Source organism: Homarus americanus, unplaced genomic scaffold, assembly GCF_018991925.1.
Source record: "Homarus americanus isolate GMGI-L3 unplaced genomic scaffold, GMGI_Hamer_2.0 scaffold22250, whole genome shotgun sequence".
Lineage (NCBI taxonomy): Eukaryota > Metazoa > Arthropoda > Malacostraca > Decapoda > Nephropidae > Homarus > Homarus americanus.
The window spans coordinates 12,334,661-12,356,330 of record NW_024741189.1 but is presented as its reverse complement, the minus strand read 5'-3'; the positions used below and the strand labels follow the sequence as shown (position 1 = coordinate 12,356,330).

The following is a 21,670-nucleotide window of genomic DNA, read 5'->3' as shown; positions in this document are numbered from 1 at the left end:
GACGACCTCACCACTCAGGACCATTTGCAATGTAAAGTCGGATTCCTGAAACACGAGGCAGCATGTGTGGCTGGCTGGGTCTGTGAGTGAGTGGGGGGGGTGGGGGGTCAGTCACACAGCACACTGACAACACCAGGTTACAGCACACCTCAACACTGGATACAGGAGGTTACAGCACTCCCAACACAGGATACAGGAGGTTACAGCACTCCCAACACTGGATACAGGCAGTTACAGCACCCCCAGCACTAGATATAGGTTAAAGAGGTACTATCACTGACAATACCAGGATACAGCACCATCAACAGTGGGTACAGGAGATTACAGAGTACCACTAGATACAAAAAGTTACAAATAAACTGTATATCCTTAAATCCTGAACATCACCACAAGTTACAGCATTTAAGGAATACAAATTTCTTCCCAAACATCTACTGTAAGTTACATAAGACTTGTGAGGTCATATGTAAGCTCATGTGGGAGGTTACAGCAACTATTGGCACCATTTCCTCCCCTGTGAGACCGATTACTGTAGGGTAACAGGAAATATATCCTGCATTATTACAGAGTTACAGTAGTCGATCTGTAATCTTGATAAATAAATGATTACAGACAGTTACAGTAGTCGAAGTGTAATTTTATCCAATAGATGGATTACAGAGGGTTACAGACAGATAAAGATCGATTACAGAGGGTTACAGCAATCCTACATAGCCTCCCATCCCACACGAGGTCCATTACACAGGATTACAGTACAGTAGTCCAGACACCCCCCTTCCTTGATAACAAGACCAATTACAGGGAATTACAGTGGCTTAAGACACCCTCCCCTTCCAGGATTACAAGACCGAATTCAGAGAGTTACAGCGACCTGAATTCTCACCATTCTCAGGAAAACCAAGACCGGTACAGTGAATTACAGCAGCCAGAATCACCCAGTTAATACAGTATACAGTGGATTACATGATATTTTGTATTTTTCAACTGTGTGAGCTTACTGTACCAATATAAGGAATGAGACATTTACTGTAGTTGGCTTTTTCAACAGTAAGACCTGACCAACATACTACCACCACTACCACCACCACCACTAAAACCACAACCATCATTGCCACCACCACTGCCACCACCACTACCATCACCACTACAACCACAACCATCATTGCCACCATCACTACAACAACCAGAACTATCATTACCACCACTACAACCACAACCATCATTACCACCATAACTACAACCACCCCCACTACCACTATGGCCCGTGAGACAGACAGACGGAATAAGGTGGAGGATAAACCAGGATTAACCAACCTAAGGTGGTGGACTAGCACAAGGATTTAGTTACGAGGAAACCTCCCACCACTACCACTATCACCACCACCACTAGTACCTCTACCACCTTCAGTACCACCACCAACCTCTACCACTATCACCAGCACCACACCAGCATCGGGGATTAGCCAGGATTACCCCCACTCCCCCACCCCCACCCCGGTCTGGCAGGAAGGGTCACAGGTGGTAGAAGGGCAAATACAAGGCACAAGACTGACCCAACATCACCCACCTTGTTACCTGAGAGAGAGAGAGAGAGAGAGAGAGACAAAAATCAGGAATGAAAGAACAGAAGGCAAGGGAGGGAAGGAGATTATGGAAGACCCTGAGGAAGAAAGAGAAGGAGATATACAGTACCAAGAAAGAAAGAGAGAGGGAAGGAGGAAGAGGAGGGGAGATACAAAGGTAGAGAAAGAGAGAGAGGGGCAGAAAAAGGAAGAGAAGTACCAAGGAAGAGAGACGGAAGGAGGAAAAGGGAGAGATATACCAAAGAAGAAAGCAAGGAAGGAAGAAGAGGAGGAGAAGAGATACCAAGGAAGAAAGTAAGGAAGGAAGAGGGAGGGAGGGAGGTGAGCTTTACAACACGACCCACCAACCACCACCAAGGCGGGCGTAACCTGTGGCAAACTAAGAGTTATATACCATGAACATCCTGCACCCTCTATCCACCTACCCACCCTCTATCCACCTACCTACCTACCCACCCACCCACCTACCTACCATAAGCCTCTAGTCCTTTACCACACCACCAGGAAGGAGGAAGGGAAGTAGGAGGGAGGGAGGAAAGGAAGGGGGGGAGGAGGGGGTAGGAAGGGGAGGAAGGGAGGGAGGGAAGATGGGAGGGGGTATCAGAAAAGGGGTAGTGAAGGAGATAAAGAAGTAGGAGAAAGGAGAGGAAGGGAGGGAGGTAAGAGGGAAGGGGAGGGGTCATGGAGGGAGATAAGGAGGAAAGAGAAAGGAGAGGAAGGGAGGGAGAAAGTAGGGAAGGGGAGGGGGTAGGAGGGAGATAAGGAGGAAAGAGAGGGAAGGATGTAAGGGGATAAGAATATACAGTACCAGCAAAATCCCAGAGAAGAACACCCCCCCTCCCACTCACAGGGATTTCCATGAAATACACAAAAAAACAAGGATAATCCCACCAAATAGCATCCCACTGGAGAAAATCCCGGCAATAAAATAATAAAATGGGGCAAAATCCTGCCAGCTTAAGTCCTAAATTCCCATCAGATTACGTCCAGTACAGACATATTGTAGTACTGCACATATTCTAATACATCTTCGTATTGTTACTTCATCTTCTTTTTTAATATAAATCTCTTCAGTAAATTAATAAATCATCAGGCGCTAACTGAGTCCCATTGAGCGAGATAAAATTGAATTACTGAAATTAACTTTGTCGTGGAAGTCAGTTAAATTATCATGCCAGGCTGTGAGCTGGTGCTTCCTGTCATAAGAACATCAGTGGTGTCTCCTGTCATATAGTGTCAGTGGTACCAGCCTAAATACAACTGACTACTACACACATCTCCAAGACTGTCACACACACTTCACAAAAATCACCTCACTCTATGGCCCTCCTCTCCCCTACCAACTTCAAAACAATCTTCTATTCGCCCGATAACAATAACAAAAAGATATCGACATCACCCGGGAGCTCAGTATCAAAAGAGGAACCGTCAAAATCATCAAATCTGATTCTTGTTTACAAAAGGCTAAGGATATAAGCAACATATTTTCAAAACATTCCATAGAAACAGGACATCAGGTTTCACTAATAACATACACCTCTTAGCAAAACCACGTCGGCCATCACATAACTTGATACAAAACACACACACACACAGAAAACAAGAACGAACAGACAGACATAAAACAGACTGGTTAAGTGCAATAAAACAAGGCATAAATAATGAGAGATAGAGAGAGAGAGAGAGAGAGAGAGCAAGCGAGGTAGAGGGTGAGGGAGGGAGGTTCAGCCCCAGCTTAGGGAGATATCAATCTAATGAAGAGGGGGAAGGGGAGAGGAGAATAAAGATGATGAATGAGATGGAGAGGTGAGGCGTGGAATATATTTACAATGTGTGGGAACCAGTCATGGGGGAATGAATAATCAGTGATGATGAGGATGAATGACACATGAATAGTGATAAATTTGATGTAAAGCAATATTAAAAAATAATAATAAATAATAAAAACATTCCACAGTAAACAGAGAGACCAGATGATAAATGGAGAAGGACATATACCCAATAAATAAAACATGGGAGGGAATAAATGACAAGAGAAAACATAACTGACAATATATGAGAGGGAATAAAGGCAACAAATGCATTAATCTTACACTCTTGATTCATTTATGCCTGAAAATGACTGAAAAACAAGAGACAATCAGGTAAATAATCTTCAATCTTATATCACCTATAACTCTAACCCTAAAGCATGTGTAGAGATTAATGACCAATAAATTTCCTATGTTTTGGCTAAGACAGTCCAGACAACATGCAATCTATTGAGGGTATTGGAATATCAGATACTGTTCTTGGATGAGATAGACAGCTCCGGGGTATAGAGGGAGGGAGAGGTGGGGGGGGGTTACAGTACCTACTTCATCTTTCCTTCTCCTGCCTTACAATCATCATCCTATCCACTTCATCATCATCATCATCATCATCCTACCCAACTTCTTGTTCTTTTTTCCTCCTCCTCCTCCTCTCCTCTGTTTGGGGTGTGTTAAGAATGTCTTGACTGACTACTACACTACAGTCACACACACACACACACACACACAGAGGGGAGGTGAAAGAAAGGGAGAGAAAAAGGAGAGGATAGACAGCAGGGCAGGAAAGAGAGAGGTGGAGGTAGTGTGGAGGCAGGAAGGGGAGGGGGGGGGGAGAGATAGAGAACCAGGTTTAATTGGATTCCCCTCCACCGACCCTCTAATTGTTGCCCCACAATTGTTTCCAATCCGACTGGAAGATGGGGGGAGGTGTGGGGAAGGGGAAAGGATGTATGGGGAGGGGGAAAGGAGGTGTGGGAAAGGGGAGAGGAGGTGTGGGGAGAGGGAAGGAAGTGTGGGGGAGAGGTGGAGGGAGAGGAGAGGTTTTCTCTTCAACTCCCTTCCTCTCCCTCTTCCCTCTCTCTCTCCTCTCCATCATCCTTTTCTCTTTCCTCTTCCTCCTCATTTACTTCCCACTTCCTTCCTCTCCTCATTTACCACCCTCCTTCACCCTCTTACTCCAGGCCGCAAAATTTTGAGGATTTCTGATTCACATCTAATTGACGTCTTCAGTCATTTCCCGATGAATCACTCCACCAGCACGATGTGGGAGATTATCCGGTGTGGTTATCCAGACAGGAAATTAATTATCCAGGTGGGACAGTAGATATCCTGGGTGTTTATGAGGATGGAAATGTGGTTATCCAAATGGAAATGAGAATATCCAGAAAGAAATGTGGTTATCCAGAGAGATACAGTAAGTATATGCTTATCTGGATGAGAATTTAGTTATCCAGATATAATAGGACAGTGAGTATCCAGGTCAGACAACAGCTAAAGAAGAGAGGAATGACATCCAAAATTAAGTTACGTTAGGTTAGGTTTAGGTGAGGAAGGTCATTAGTCAGATCTATCCAAGGCCAATAGAGAAGTTAAAGACATTCAATAACAGCATTAGCTAACATCATTAATGCTCTATATACTTACCTGGTAGAAACATAATAGACAATACCAACAAAAATACTGTTCACTAATACATGTTTACCCACAATAAAAGCAAATGAATGTCATAACAATTCAATAAAAATTCTCATTCTTGCGTGTCAAAACTACAAAGTAATAACAATTTGCCATCATGTATTCAGCGTCATTAATTACCATAATCCTCACCTAATCAACCTTCGTGTCTGTCATCACAGTACCAACCACCGTTCATTTATCTTTTGATTAAACACAAATGTCTCTTTCCTGATATTCAACCTCCTCTCAACCTTATAGTAATAACCAACAGAAAGCTTGAACATTACCACAACAGTGTTCAACGGTGCAATTTAATACGGATTCATTTTAAGGACGTCACAAAAAACACAGATTTCGTCACATTGTACACGAGTCATTATGAACTTCCTGTCCGGTCATGTGAGACTGTATGCTCCTCACCTTGGATTGCCGCGAAGAGCTGCATGATGAAGGGAGTTGAAACCATTGTTGTTGGTCAGGGTGATGTCAGCTGCATGATCCAGTAAGAGAGTTAAAATATCGTCTCGCTTCTTTGAGACAGCATCATGAAGTGGTGTGTCACCCTCGTGGTCCTGTTAAATCACATAAAATCAATATCAGCTAATTTTCACGCTTAAATATTTTACGTAAACATATACAGGTAAAGGCAAATTACATCAAACAACTGAATCTCTTAATGCATCAGTGCAGTATCTTATATTCCAGCATCATATTTAATGTTGAGTAATAATAATATTCCAAATAACAGAACCAATCTCCCCCTTCATAAAGAAGCAAAGAACTTTTTGTACAAAATGGTGTAGAAAACTGGTCAGACATATTACATTAGGGTATCAATATCATGGAATATATACAAGATCAAGGGTAAGATCCATTAATAGTCTAAAAATTGGAAAAATATAACCATGATAAGTGTAAATTTTATTTAACCAACTGAGAACTGTAAGACTACCGAGATACACAAGTTTTTTCAGAGGCTAATGGAATCTTGCAGAGACCCACCGGTACTGTACCAGCATAAAACACAAGCTCACCTGGAGACTGGGGTGACCGCCAAGTTCAAGAAGTGTCTTAACAACACCAACGTGACCCTTGTTGACCGCAACGTGGAGAGGAGTCTGCCGCCGTTTACTGCGAGCATTCAAGTCTGCCCCAGCACTAGCCAGGATCTGGACAACACCCGGCTCATCACCGTAAGCTGCATGATGGATGGCACGGTCTCCGTCTTTATCCTGCAAGATTATGGGAGAAAATTAACTCGTTTGACATAAGCTTAATTCAATCTATAACCTGTCTCACACACACAATGTTCACTCTCCTCAAAGCATGCAACATTACCTGTCTCACACACACACACTACCACTTGTCTACCGTTATCACATACCTCTTTTTCAACGTGAGCGCTGTGCCGGAGTAAAATATGTATGACTTCCAAGTGCCCGTTCTGGCTGGCTGCCTGTAGTGCAGTGTGACCCGCAAAAACCCCATTCACATCTACTTCTCCTTTCTTCAAAATTTCATCAACCTAAAAACACAGATCACAAAGTTTCATCATTACTAAAATTCCCTTTGTTCAAACCCACCAGAATACAAAAAAATAATCATTTCAATTTACATCAAAGAAGTTGGTTCCCGCCGACATGTGACAAAAGAGGAACAGGTTTGCACGAGTGAAAGATAACATACGTAAACAAATGTTGATTAAGTACGAAATTAAAAACAAAATCCTTCCTAATACTGTACAGTACTGTACATCACCTTTTGTGCATCACCGGTAGCTGCTGCTTTGACTAGTTCCTCATTCAGATCCCCTGAGACGTGAGCTTCAAATATCTTCTTCAACAGGGCACTCAATCTCTCTGGTAAGGGAATAACAAACAGAAGAATTTACGGTTACTTCACTGGATCATTAAGCTTCAAAACCTATAACCATCTCCGATCATTATGACGTATGACACGCTTGTAAACACCACAGTCATGAAGAATACCCAAATCAGAGGTCAGTGGGTCACGTAATTTTCGATTTAGAGGTCACTGAAGCTGGACTTAAGAGAGGTCAAGTTCCATATTTTCAACAATAATTAATTAATTTCTATCTACTAACAAAACCAAGATACCTTTAGAAACATCCTCTCATCCCAGACTAACAATATAAAGAGGTAAGATTTATAGACAAAGTAATTAATCCCTAACCATTTGATGTCCTTGACCACTGCAGGAGACTTTACACCTTATACCCAGAGCACTGAATGCCCAGATCACTTTATGGTGGCAAGGGTTATCATGGAGAAGCTGTACTAATTGTTGTATTCATGCCAGTCACTTCCAACTCACAGCCTTGATGGGTATAAAACATCCCAGTCTCCCCGGCCTAATGCGAGACTTTAAAGTAAACTCAGTCCAGTGTAGATGATTAAAAGAAAACATTAAAACAATTCGTAAAAATATTCTTTCAACTCACCTCCACTTGCACCACTTGGAATAGCACCATCGGAGGCAACTTTAGTAACAGCTGCCGGGTTGTAGGTCCAGGAGGTCCCACAAACTTCCACTTTGAGGTCGTTGTCGTGGTAGATCTGTTGTACTCGCCCAATCTTCCCTAAAGTCTGTTCCGTAAAGACATGAGTGAGATGTACATTGGTATCATTAGCATACAATCCAATTTAATAGACACTGAGAAATGGATAATCAGGTGAGGAGGGAATAGTGAGCATAATGGTTAAATATTGAAGTGATGTAGAGGTTAAATGAGAAATGTAATATTAAGGGTGCCTTAAGAGGATGATTGGGTGAATGTCATAATTTTTCTACAGAAGGATTTGAAAATGAAAGTAAAACTACTCATATATAGAAAAGGTTCTTTTAAAGGTAGCTAAAGATTCCCTACTCTGCCCCCATATGCACATAAATGGAATCTCACATTACAGTATAAAACAAACATCAGTTATGGAAGACTTCAAATTCTAATAAGAAAATGACATTACAGTACAGGCAAACTAAGGAATATTAAACACACTCACAGGAACCATAGCCTCGGCCCATTCCCCGTGGCCGCGCTGAAGAATTTTAATGCGTTCCAAGTCGGCACATATTTGCACGAGGTCGCCAACGCTAAACTGCTGACTGGTACTGGTCTCATTGCTCTCCACAACACCACCACCAACTTTGGTCAGAACAGCTGGGTTGAACGTCCACCTTGAAATAATAGAAAAATAATTAACTGGTATTAAAACAAACATAACTAAACCAATATCAATAACCCTCGACAGTGATGGCGGCACAATTCTACCATCACAACAGTGTCCCTAAAATATAAAGGTTATCAGAAGGTACGTTTACCACCGATGGCTGAAAGGTGGTCGTGTCTCGGCACCACAGTAGCGATCACTGACTCGTGTATCACTGTTTACTGTTGGTCATCTTGGGTTTCCAGTCCAGCCAAACTTCACTATACTGTACAGCCATTAAGAGTAAGGAATATTTCACGATGTTTTCTTGCCACCTACACTGTTATTTATGATTTCCAGAATGATCAGAATCAATCATTCATTTATAACCAGACAAGGAGGCTCCCATATCTGTAGTTAGCAATAAAAGGGGAGGAGGCAAATGCATAATTACTACTCTGGGATCATTCAAAACCTGAATCTTAGGATGGGTTCAGTGCTCATGATTCAATCTTTGGTTACAAATAAATGTTATTGGCTGCAAAATTTAAAAGTGGAAGCCAAATGGTTAATATTATTTCTACATGGAAAGGCTTAAATGATGATTCATTTTGTAGGTCACAACAACAAGTGGTTTGTCCTAAATTCTCATCATGGCAATACACAATTACTGTACACTAATGCAAACACAGAAACACTCTTTAATTGCTGTCATCCCAACACCCTTACTGCTGTAACATTTCCCCAAAACAAGGTACCACACTTGCCTTTCCCCACTGCATCCCAGGTTCAATCCCCAAGTTGGATGTGAGATGTGTGTTATCCAGTGTGAGCCTAACAACCATGGCAGGTTTTCTCCGGGTACAGTACTACAGCTTCCACCGGTACTAACACAGACAGAGAAGGACTAACTCATCAGGAACAATGGAGGATTAAACAGGCCATCGGTTTCCTTTCCCCAACAAAGTGCTAAATTAAACTACGTACTGCAACAAGTTTAGTATAAATAATATAATGACAACATATGTTTAAGGATTATTACCAATCTAAGCATAAAAATAATGAAAAGTTTATACGTACCTGTTTCCTGAGGGATAAGCCACAACAATGTCGTGATCTTCGTCGATGCCGACCACGGTGCCAGTGGTGCCCAGACACTCAAACATGCCATCTGTCCACCCACCATGACCGTGTTGCAGGGACTGTACGATCTCCAGCTCCAGGTCAACGTTTACCTAAAGTTGAAACGTTTTACAAGAATTATTAAGTAACTTTTAAGTTTAGAGATACATCTCAGAGATGGTAGGCATAAAAAATGTTTGTAGTAACATGGCCAAAATCAAATAGCATTGGCACTAAGATACAAATATTATTTATATTTGGTGCAACGATCTTATCTCAAACTGTCCCTGAAGGTGACTTAAGGATACAAAATTATCTGACTCCCACAAGCTCTTTCAAGGCCAGCCATGTTCTCACAAACACAGTATTTTTTCTATGCCTATTACTAATATGGGAGTAATGGTAATGTGACTTCTACTGAAAACATCACAATCATTAGGTCTTAAGTGCACTACGTAACACAAAATAACATGGCTGTTTCACTTAGGTATAAACCATTACTATATTCACAATTTACACAAGAACAAATAGTATTTACTACAACTATTAAATTATGATATGTACAACTTACAAGCACGTGGAAACTTATTTAACAACTTGTGAAAACATAATCACATGTACAGTATATTAATGATCTGATGAATATGATTGCAGTATTGTATAACTTCTTTACTTCCTCTCTCATATCTTTGCAATGGTGGTTCTCTGCCCAATATAAATAAGCCCAATTAAATTATATTTCATCAAAGAATGTTTGTTGACTCATCAGTCGTGTCACTACAGAAGAGTGAGTGATTCCCTCACTGGTTTTTCCTGTCAGCTCTGAGTCATCTCTCATGCAGGCGGAGTGAACAAGTTTCCACCAGGGTTGCCGGCTGTTTGATAATTCTCATACAGAACAGTACAGTAATATTTCATTAATAACATCCCCTTCAGCACATTTGAATTAAACACAAATATTAACACATTAAATAAATGTATGTATAATCCAAACACACTAAAAATGACATTAAAATATTTCAATACTGTACAGTACTGTATTTTGTCCTGGATGTACATCAGCTTTACGGCTTTCCTGATCTGCGTATGTAATATTCAACTGCGAGTATCCACTCCAGCACATTCATATTAAACAACCAAGTAATGAACCCCGTTAATATTTTGTAATTTTTTTTTCACTCTTGCAAGACATCTCCCTCTAAGATATAGTACTAGGAGGCAGGATCAAGAGCAAATATAGATTCTCCCTTCAGTCACACTCACCGAATCCAGCGGCCATACAAGATGTGTCCTGCTGTGGTGTTGCCTTTTAACAAGAAGGCTCACAGCACCCATCTGGTTTATCTAAATTATATGTTTTTTCAAACCACCAACACATCAACAACTAATACTTAACCCTCTCATGGTCTTTCGATGCAGATTGTGTCGCTAAGCGCTCCCGTGCTTGAGCGACCCTTCCCACTCAACTGTATCTCACAGTGAGAGCACCCCTACAGTAAGCAGAAACATGGGAACAGTGAACTGGCCCTATCAACAACCTAAGTTCCTCCCACTAGCCTCATGGGGTGGCAGATGCATCTCAAAGAGTACAATATGGGTCTGGATCACTCTACCCAATGTTTACTAAAATGGAAACACCGTTCCTGTTACCGACACAACAAATTTCAAAATACCACGAGGGGTTGAGATTTCCGACTATGGCGAGGAGTACCAGAGCTAACTGCAAATAATACATAAGAACAAACTGGAAAAAACATCAATACAGTATACAGTAACCTAATTATTATTATTATGATTTATTATAATTAAACAACTGTTTTTCTAATGATGTATAAACTTACTCCTTTAATGTTTATCTTTTTACACGTAATGGTTAATTATGTCTCACCTTCACTCTGCACATCTCAATCATTTAAACACTACAGTAGCTCCATGATGCAATTTTATAGTTACAGGACTAGTGTGACTATGCAGGCTTCAGGCAGGGATGCAGGCAGGAATGCAGGCAGGCAGGCAGGCAGGTTTACAAGTAGAGGGTTGGTGAACAAGCCTATTCAAGCTCATTATACTGCTGCACATTTTAGGTACATGCTTCTCCACAAACATTCATTATGGGAATAATACAGTACAATCTTTATTGCCTCATACAAAAAAAGACGAAATTACATCTCTTAAAATGTTAAAACAATAAACACAAACAAAAATTAACATGAATAAATTTTCTTTAATAATTCAATGTTCAAAACAACTTAAAAACACAATGAAAGAAACTGTAACACAAGTTATTTAATGAGACTTGGGTGGCATAAACAGAACTATAACCCGTTTCGTCCGACAAGATTTAAAAATTCCACAGGCCTATTTCTAACAATGAAGAGAGATGCACCGACCCCCCAAAAAATAAAGAGATTGATACTGAAATCCCATATTATGACAGAACCTGGAAGACCAACTGGTGAATAAGCTCACTGAAACCCAAGTAAGCCCCAACCTCACGTGGCTAGAGCTAATTGAGCTAATCAGACAATCAGCCCCTCCCATGACACCCCTATACATCAAAAAATGGTCTGAAAAGGCAACTGAAGGTTATGAGCTGATGAATAATGACTTACACAGTGCATTCATTACCCAGCCTTCAGTCCTCAGGCTCTGCCACAGAACAAGCAGTAGGATCAAACCCCACAAACCACCTAAGCAAACACCACGGAGGAGGTTGAGATCCAGGTCATTCAAATAATTCTTTCCATCGTTTACAGTATTATAAAAAAGGATTTCAGAATCAATTTCTCAAATATACCTTGAGAACTCGTGAATATATACTGTATACTGTAGTACCATTAAACAGCAAGATGAAGTAGAGTGGAAGTGAACAAGTTAACTAAATGGCAGTGAAGGCTGTCAGTATATGTATGTGTGTGTGTGTGTGTGTGTGTGTGTGTGTGTAAGTAAATATGCACATGGTCTATATGAAGCAGTGAGTGTTCAGCTGTTTCAATGGGATTACACTAAAAATTTCCTCATAAAATAAAATTTGTATGCAGCACAAGATACAACCACAATACTTGTCAGATCAAGGAGTATCACTGTCCTCACTTACATAATCTGGTTTAACTAAGGTCTTTTTGTAAGTAATATGTACTTAAACATAAACAAATCCTTCAAGTACTTGAAACGTTACAATTATTCTCACATGCAATTATGAACAGTGAACAACAGGCTCTGCAGTTTTGTTACTGTACAATAGTGAATTATTATGAAAAATTTGGTTGTATATAGTGTTATACATATTTGTATTGAGAATGTATTGTAATTATATATGTTGTACTCTTAACAAAAGCACTAACTATCACCATTAAACATCAAGCCATGTGATACATAAACAAACACATACACAACTTTTATAAATATTGCATCACTATGTTAAGAGCTGCACCACAAACACAGTAACATCACAGTGACAACTAAAGCACACACACAACACAGCAGAATCAACTCCAACATATAACCAATTCATTTGGCTGAAGAGCAGTGAGAGAGAGAGAGAAGCAACACTGTACTCCGAGGAAATCTTTTGTCACCCTTAGACCTCAAAGGCATTCTTCATATAATAACTCAGCTACTAATTGTAAGCAGCAAAATTACCTTAAAAACATGGCAAACAAGAAGAGTCAGCTATATCTCCTGCTTTGGAAATAATACTGAAATTAGAGTATCCTTTTTTCTTTTTTTTAACCACTAGTTTAATCTGTATATAGTACAAGCTTTTATTTAAACAACTGACAAAGTTTTTACTTATGCTCCAGAAACAAAATTCGAACAAATGTACAAACAAGCTGATGGACTGACAGAAATCACTTCTATATTCCCTCCATTTCATTAAGTGGGGGATAATTAACGATGGAATAGCCAGTAAGGAAACATCACCCTAAACTAAAACACTATACTGTACTACACTGCCTCATGGATTACTATAATGTTTGTTACAGTTCTAGGGCAAATTTATTGCTATCAGTGTGTAATGGTAAAATGATGTTTCCTTAAATCACAGAAAATTACTGGCCAAACAGGCAACAGGAGAGTTATATCAACCATAAAACAGTACAGTACTCTAAAATGCCATGGTATCTGTCTTTTAAAGTTGAGTAAATCAACAGAGTTATTAAGAACTAATCAAGGGTTTGGATTCTCGAAGGTTCAATGATCAAGTTTTTCCTCTAATGTTTATATAATAAGATATTTAACTATAGTTCATTCAAGTTTCAGTGCAGAGAAGGAAGGATTTTTATATTACAATTACACTGAGAGATGCCACTGTACCCAGAGGCATTCCCTAATTCCCAATCTGGGTCAAATTAGTAGTTGAAAGATCTTCAAGAATCCAAATCCAAAAACAAACAGTAAATATTGGGTAAATACAAAAACAAGACAAAACCATGAGGCAATCTCAGTCTCTTATAAGGGATACTGTATAAAGGTGACTCTGAAATTATTTTATTGGATAGTTATGAGAGATTTCCTTAATACTTCTCAAGTCTCTTTCCATTGCTACCCATGCACATATCATAAGTATAAAATAATAATAATACAAACTAAAACAAGACAACGGCAGCCATGGAACAATTCTTACACTTACTTGGTCTCCAATGGCCAACCCATGGGGACCCGAGCGGCCAGGATTTTGCTCACCAAGCATAGGAAGATGGTCGCGGTACACTGTGCCCCCCTTGGCATCATTTACCACTTTAAGGTCAGCCTGAAAGTATCACAATATAAATGCATAACACAATAATAAATTAATTTACCAGGAGCTTCAATTTGTAGAGGTTGACCACAAAGAAGAGCCTCTCAAGTTACTCAATTACTAAACATGTCCTCTGCCCATTTAATTTCCTTACTCCTCCTGTTGTCACTGCATATTTCACTTCTCCCTCTACTCCTTCTCCTGCTCTCTCACTGCATGTTCCACTTCTCCCTCTACCTAACAAACTCACTAAATTGTCCCTGTCCACCCCGGTTACTGTCCTTTTACATGTCTATACCATCTCGGATAACTTTACTTATTAAACAGTTTATCCTCTCTGTCTACTCCTTCAGGTAACCCCAGATGGAGCCCTCCGGTTACTAACTATGTACTGTAGCTTATTGTTTAAAAGCATTTTGCTTCCCTCTTAGTCCACGGTTCACTGACATAAGGTAACGTAAGAAGCATTATACAGTAATATCTCTGTGTTCCTCCTTCACCTCTAAATTTACAGTCGTGAATCATTGCAAGTTGGACTGTCATAAATCAGCATACCTGTACATAAGGCTTTTAAAATATTTTTCACATGTACATTATATAACTGAGAGCTGATTGCAATTACAACCAACATTTATAGATAATGGTGAAAATATAATAAGTATTGCAATGTACCTCAACTTTTTCACTTTTTCTTTTTACACATTTGAATTATACAGTAAATCCAATTATGGTAAGTCAATTAGACGACTCACCATTCCTTCAAAGCCAACCCTGTACAAGTTTTTGGCACCATTATCCCATATGACATAAGCAGCTGATCTTGGTGACGCTGCAGACCAATCCTGAATCTCAGAGACCTTTCCTCGCCGACCATTACCTCCATCTTGGTCCTCCCACTGCCAGTCTACTCCTCTCACCACTCTGGCACCGGGGAAGATGCCTCGAATGCCGATTTTCTTACTCTTACGACGAGGCTCAAGTAATACTCTGTCAACGATGAGATTTAATACAGTATTATGGTAGAGAGACAAACTAAAAACAACATTCAGTACTGTATAAGACTGGTTGACTAAACTAATGATAAAATATATATAGTATAGTGCTTTAGTCATGGTTCACATGATCATGAGAAGCAATGGAATGATACTGACTGAGGATGTTTCAACTGTGGGAATGCTGATGTATTTAAATTCCACATGTGGAGAATAAAATGTTAAATGGATCAGTCTGAAATTTCTCCATCAGATATAACCTCATCAAAAATCAATTCCAGTGAAAGCAAACCATCTCAAAATTTATATATGTACAGTGTAATAGACTTACTATTAATGCATCACTACCACATTAAAACCACAGGAATTGGCTAGGCCTTATAATCATTGTGTGCACTAAATATACTCTTTAAAAACATGTTTGAGACATTTTTGAGGAAAAGTTTGTTGGTAAATGTGATCCAATCAGGGAATGCTATTATTTTGTCTTTCAGCCATTGACTTGTAATGTACCATACAAGGTGCTTCATAGGTCACACATCATAGAAAAATTTATATTCTTTTTCCAGTGAGGGAATCATAATAAATTAACGATAATGACAGAAAAATTAACATTGGAGGAGAGAATCAATTTGATATTCATGTTTGGACAGCCAGATGCTACACATCAATCAGTTACAAAATGAATCTAGACAACATTTGTAATCTTCGTTGATTTATGATTCCTTCACCTGAAAAAAGAAGAAAAAGAACATTAATTTTCCTATGGAGAGTGACCTATGAAACACCCTGTGCATTAATCCAAAATAAATAACAAGGAACCACCCACCTCTCACAGCCAATTGTCGTGATGCGATAGAAGCGGTGCCTGGGGTTGTGTTTGTCGCTGTGATAACAAACTGAACAGAGATCGTAATTGCTACACTCTGCACATTTCCACCGTATTCCAAATATAGGTTGTTGCCTACAAGTGTCACACATGGTGCCTTCATGCTTTACCCCTGGAAAAATATCATGCCATGAGATTGATTATCTGCAGGACCATAATACTGTACATGATTGTTGGGAGGATTTTTTTTTTTTTGTTTTTTTTAGCTATATTACCCTCTGTCCACCATTATACAGGGACTGGAATCAAGGTCAACACACATACAATACTACAGTGGAGTCACGATAATTCACGAGCTAGGTACCAGAATACACTACATCATGAATTAGCAAATTAAGAATTATAGTTTAACCGATTTAAATGGAAAAATTAGCTAGGTTCCGGAGGCCTAAAAATAAGCAGCCAGCATTTGGCCTCAAATTATGAATATAGTATTTTACAGTGCAATCAACGGTGATATTACAAAGTAGTTTATTGTTTATTTACTGTGCATATATTAGTGGTTTACTCAGGATTATGTTGATTCTTTCTCTTGATTTAATTAATCTGTATCTGTTCATGATGGAACCTACACACTTATCATGGAAAACATTTTTTTATTAAATTTGTAATTTTTATAATTCCAAACCTTCACTCCCGAACTGTTGGGATAAAGAGAAGGCTGTGATTGAGCCTTGGACTAAGTTGTGCCAAGTTGCTAATTTGTCTTTTGTTTTTGTTGTGCCATAATTGCCCTCATTAGTACATTAATCTTTAATGTAATTCAAGTTGATAAGTTATGGGATAATAATACACCCCAACCAATACACCGTATAGCTGTTGTTGTTATCATTAATAATTACACCTTTAGGTCAGATGAATAAAGAACACACACAAATGACTTGAAACATAGGGATCAGTGTTACGTCTTGATCATAATACTGTACTGTATAGTGTCAGCTAAGTTAGGTTAGGTTAGGTTGGGTTGGGTTAGGTAAGGTAAGGTAAGGTAAGGTAAGGTTAGGTTAGAATCAATACGTATATATTTGTACACCGCACACTATAGTAGCACTGTGAGTTTGGTAAGAGCTACAGGATATGTTTAAAATAACAGAAAACAAAACACGATGAAATTTTCCTCACCAGTCGGCGCAGAATCTAAGACCCGAAGATCATAGGCACCAGCACAACGGTAGTTGGCAGCTGTTCCATTATCCCACACGACCACAACTTCTTCGGGAGATTCAAAATTCCTCACAGTTCCCACATGCCCTTCACCGCCATCCTGTGGAAATAATGATATAGACGAATATGATGGCAACAATTAAGCTGAGTTTGAGTCTATGAACGACGGGTGAAAACAGTACAGTACAGGGAACATGTCGTGACTCAAACTCTCAGAACGATAAGGGAAAAAGCACGAAATCTACAGCGATTAACCTTTTTTTTTAACATTATATATCTTCAATTAATTTACAAGATCATTTTTTTTTTAACACACCTAAAGAGATATTGTGCCCACCTGGGCACAGGTCATCAACCCACAACGGGGCCTAGGGGCAAAAAAAGAAAAGTAAAAAGATATTTAAAATATAAAGAAAAAGATTATATTAATCTACATCACGAAGGTGCCGGAAAACCAGGTTTTTGAAGCGAGACATTGCTTTAGTATGGAAACAAAGAAGGCAGAGAATTCCACAGTGTGGCTGAAAGAAGGCTGTACTATAACGGGTTATTCTAGTGTGACCGACATCCACAAAGAAACGGTGGAAACCACGGGCAAGACGAGTGTTACAAGCCCACAGCCTTGCCGGAGGTACACAGGATGCCAAATCCACCAAACATTGCCCGTTATAATACAGATCCAACATAGGCATCTTACAATTATCAGTTTTGGTGTTCCAGTCTTTTTTTCTTTTCTTTTTTGTCTATGACACTGTCAGTAGACCACCAAGAGAAGTCCACTGTAATAACAGTGTAATAACTGAGCAATTATTATGCAACTTTGGCTGTGTTCAATAGTTCACTCCTGTTGCAATCTGACATGGCCTAAGTTTAGCTTGTTTGTATTCACAGATGACAAGGAGGCTATTGCAGCCTACTTGTCACACTCAGTAAAACAAAACACTAAATTTCAAGATACCTTTACCAGATACATAATATTCTCAAGGCAAGAAATAGGGTAGGTAAAATTACAGATTACAGCAACCAAAGAATCTGATAAAAAAAATGTGTTACTTAACCTAACCTAATGTAATATAAGAAAATTATTATAGAAAAAATATTTCTATCGATTGAGTGTAGTGAATTTCCGGAATTCTGTTGTTGCTGTTTACTGCAATATTACCATAGGGTTTGGGTACACTCCTCTTCCTATATCATTATGATACATTATGAAAATACCATAAACTATATGGTATTATTAATTTGACAAGTTCTTCATATTGTGTCAAAAATTAAGCAATTAAGCAAAAACCATCTCCCTGCATTAAGAAACAAGAACCAAACTAGAGTCAGTAGCCACGACCAATGAACAGTGATGGAATGTTTAGCTCACCTTATATTGAGATGAAAGATAACTTATGTTAGTTAGTTCAAGTTCTAAAATTATATCAAGGAACAGTGAACCACAGTATCTATCTAGCAGGAACACACAGTAACAATACTCCAACTGGGATCAACGTTTGGGTCAGGCCGAGGGTAAACCTACCTGTTTTCCCCACTTCCAATCAGGTCCTCTGATGACTCTAGCGCCAACACCTTCCATCATGTATCTCGTGTTCCTCCCGGTGGTTGCTCCTGCTGCCTCCATAGCCAAGTGAACGCCAGGAAGGAGTGGAACAAGGGTTAAAACACGAGGGTCTGGGTCAGGAAGGAACGTCACACAACTCGGTGTTTATGTTCCGCTGCCTTCATCAATAAGTGAAAATATTTTAATATATTTATATCGCTGATAATTTATACTCAGAACCTATAAATATTGCACAAGATATATTAAAAAATTCGCTATTATGTTTTTCTGACATTTATATATATTTTTGCAAGGTATAGTGAACGTTTCCTCATGTTGAAGGTAGAATTCGTTAAACAAATTATATTCAACAAGTACAAGGATAAGTATAATTCTTTGTGACATTCAACACAAATGCCACCACTAACATTGTAATAATAATTTACTTCCAAGGAGAGACTCATATCCGGCCGGAACAGCATATATGTGTGTGTTACTTTGCTATACAGTTGAGAGCATAGACACACACACACACACGTCCTGAGAATATCTTTGTATTTTTCACCGGAATTGAAGTTTGACAGACACGATAGATTGCAGAAATGGATCCAGATATTCAGGTTAGCGAGGCAACAATTTGTTTAATATGCTGAGGGGTACAAATATGTCTGGGTCGGTAGATATTGGAGCCACGATTGGCGACTTTACTTTAGCCTTTTCGCCACTAATCGGCCCGTTAGCCGCTTAATAAGGCTACTTTTGCTTTATTTTTCTTTAGATCGGTGTTAACCCCAGGCATACTCTCCAGGAATAGAACAAGTCCATAGTTAGACTCATAGGCCTAAGAGGCAGTGTTTCCATATTATTTAGGGTCATATTATAAAAATGAAAATATGGAACTGAGACACTTGGTATGTTTTTATTTTGAACTGTTGTTATTTTTCACTAGAAATACACAATTATTGTTTTAGACACTACAATATATGTAATAGAAGAAATATAATCTCTAGAGCCTATCGAAAAAGAGCAAAAATTTATATCTTATTAATATCCCTGTAACTAAGTAGAATAAATATAAAAAACTAAATGGGGACACTGTAATCACAAGTTGGTCACTTACCTTTACAATCCTATAATAGTTGTGTTTACGTCAGGTTTGACTGGTTATCATTGTCCACTTTAAATTAAGAATAGTAATAAGTGGTTTAAATGGTTTTATCCGTGGTTTACTTGTAACATTGTTTTTGGGCGGACACAAAGCGACATATTAAAGGGCATTAAATCCGCCGGATGTCACCATGGTCATGACCCTTTAAAAGTAATTATGAACGATAGTCCCACTTACTATTGTAGCACCAATATTTAGAACTTGTTACACTTGATTTTTGTTATACTCTTATTATATTTATATTTGTTATAGCTATTAAATAAATTAAGTTTCATTACTTAGACCTACAGCTTCGTTAACTCCAGGGGTTCGATATCACTTGTCAGTTCAGGGTTCATATGTTTCTTTTTTTTATATAATTCATTTTGAACTAAAAATTAAGCAGCTATGTCAACCCAGGTTTGAAGTTACATAGATAGATAGATAGATATTAAGTAAAATGGTCTCCCCCAGGTGTGTGTGTGCGCGCACTCCAGGTCTATGCAATTTTTGGGTGGTTAAACGGCATTGGAAACTGGATACCTTCGTGGTCCATGGATACAGCACACCATATACCTGTATCTACACACATGAAAACTGTATACCTGCAGTCGTCTATATACATACCATACCAATTGTAAATCTGTATGAGGATTTTACTGTATTATAATTTCAGTATTTTATTATTATCATTATTACATTCCAGTACCTGTATTATCATTGTTATTATTGTTTTATTATTAGTTATTACATTATTATTATCATCACATTGTTGCTCCATTGATGATGATGTAATGAAGAAATGTAGACAGACATACTGTACAGAGGCAGAGTGGCCATGTGAGTCATAGGAATATTGAGGAAACAAGTTAACTGAAATAGACAGCAGATGGCACAGATAGACTCAAGCCTACATGGAGGACGATGGAGTACGAGGTTGGAGATACATTGGAGATCTAGAGACCGTGACATGGGACAGACAAGCGTGGTGGATGATGGGGGACCTAAACAAGTACGTATAAGGCTATAATTGCTGAAGAGTCATGGTGAAATTTCAGTGCCAGTTTGGCTATCATAGCATAAGTGAGCCAGTTAGGGGCTTCACACATTACCAGTTATGGGTAGCTTAGAATCTTGAAAGAATATTCCTCGGAAACCTGGAGTGTGGTGTGAGGTGAGTCTTAGTTAGGATATACCGTACTTGTTTAGCCTCCACCCAGTGACCGCGTCTCGTACCCATCACCCAGTTAGCAACAGGTGGCCTTATATACTGTTGGTCAAATATACTTCGGTTATAATAGGCATCAGGTCCTACCTTAATGGCCCCAGCCTAACTTAACCTTGAAGATTGGGGCCCAGTCTTAGTAGGCTTCAGTAAATTAGCGGGGCCCATTATCAAAAGGATTCAATTCTATTGGTTAGGTTGGGTCTGGAATGACTGGAACTTGCTAAAACTACTGTTGAGGAAATTTCACCTGCAACTGTAAGAGAAGGGTTTTCTGATAGTTATAGACTTGAAGGACAACTAAATAACATAAATGAAATGTATCAAGAACAGAGAGAATTGTCATGAGATAGAAGGACAAATAAAAGAAATGTGAACTAAATCATAACGGTAGACCGAGTAAACATTACCTCCAAAATAACACCCTGTCTCCTGGTGGAAGGTGTCTCACTGTCTCGAGTCATCAGTCTCACCCCTATTTCCAATCATTTGTTCTGGATGCGCCATAATCACCGCCATCATCTATCTACCTTCCTCATCTTTTCTCGCCTACTCTCCTATCATCTACTGTAAATACAATTTTAATAGATAAAATATTTGCAGAGA

At 39.1% G+C, this 21,670-nt stretch overlaps 1 protein-coding gene across 1 annotated transcript in view; it reads right to left on the bottom strand.

Moving 5' to 3' along the window:
• The window catches only part of LOC121875765 (E3 ubiquitin-protein ligase mib1-like), a 149,779-nt gene extending 130,913 nt beyond the window's left edge, over nt 1-18,866 (bottom strand). The window contains exons 1-12 of the mRNA XM_042380450.1: nt 18,672-18,866; nt 17,105-17,246; nt 15,923-16,094; nt 14,854-15,088; nt 13,994-14,113; nt 9,319-9,473; nt 8,092-8,266; nt 7,533-7,677; nt 6,830-6,930; nt 6,456-6,596; nt 6,106-6,303; nt 5,492-5,643 (exon numbers count right to left, since the gene is read on the bottom strand). Of these exons, the coding sequence (XP_042236384.1) occupies nt 5,492-5,643; nt 6,106-6,303; nt 6,456-6,596; nt 6,830-6,930; nt 7,533-7,677; nt 8,092-8,266; nt 9,319-9,473; nt 13,994-14,113; nt 14,854-15,088; nt 15,923-16,094; nt 17,105-17,246; nt 18,672-18,773 (1,838 nt within the window). The 5' untranslated portion in view covers nt 18,774-18,866. The remainder of the gene's footprint in view (nt 1-5,491; nt 5,644-6,105; nt 6,304-6,455; nt 6,597-6,829; nt 6,931-7,532; nt 7,678-8,091; nt 8,267-9,318; nt 9,474-13,993; nt 14,114-14,853; nt 15,089-15,922; nt 16,095-17,104; nt 17,247-18,671) is intronic.
• Nucleotides 18,867-21,670: the final 2,804 nt, after the last annotated feature.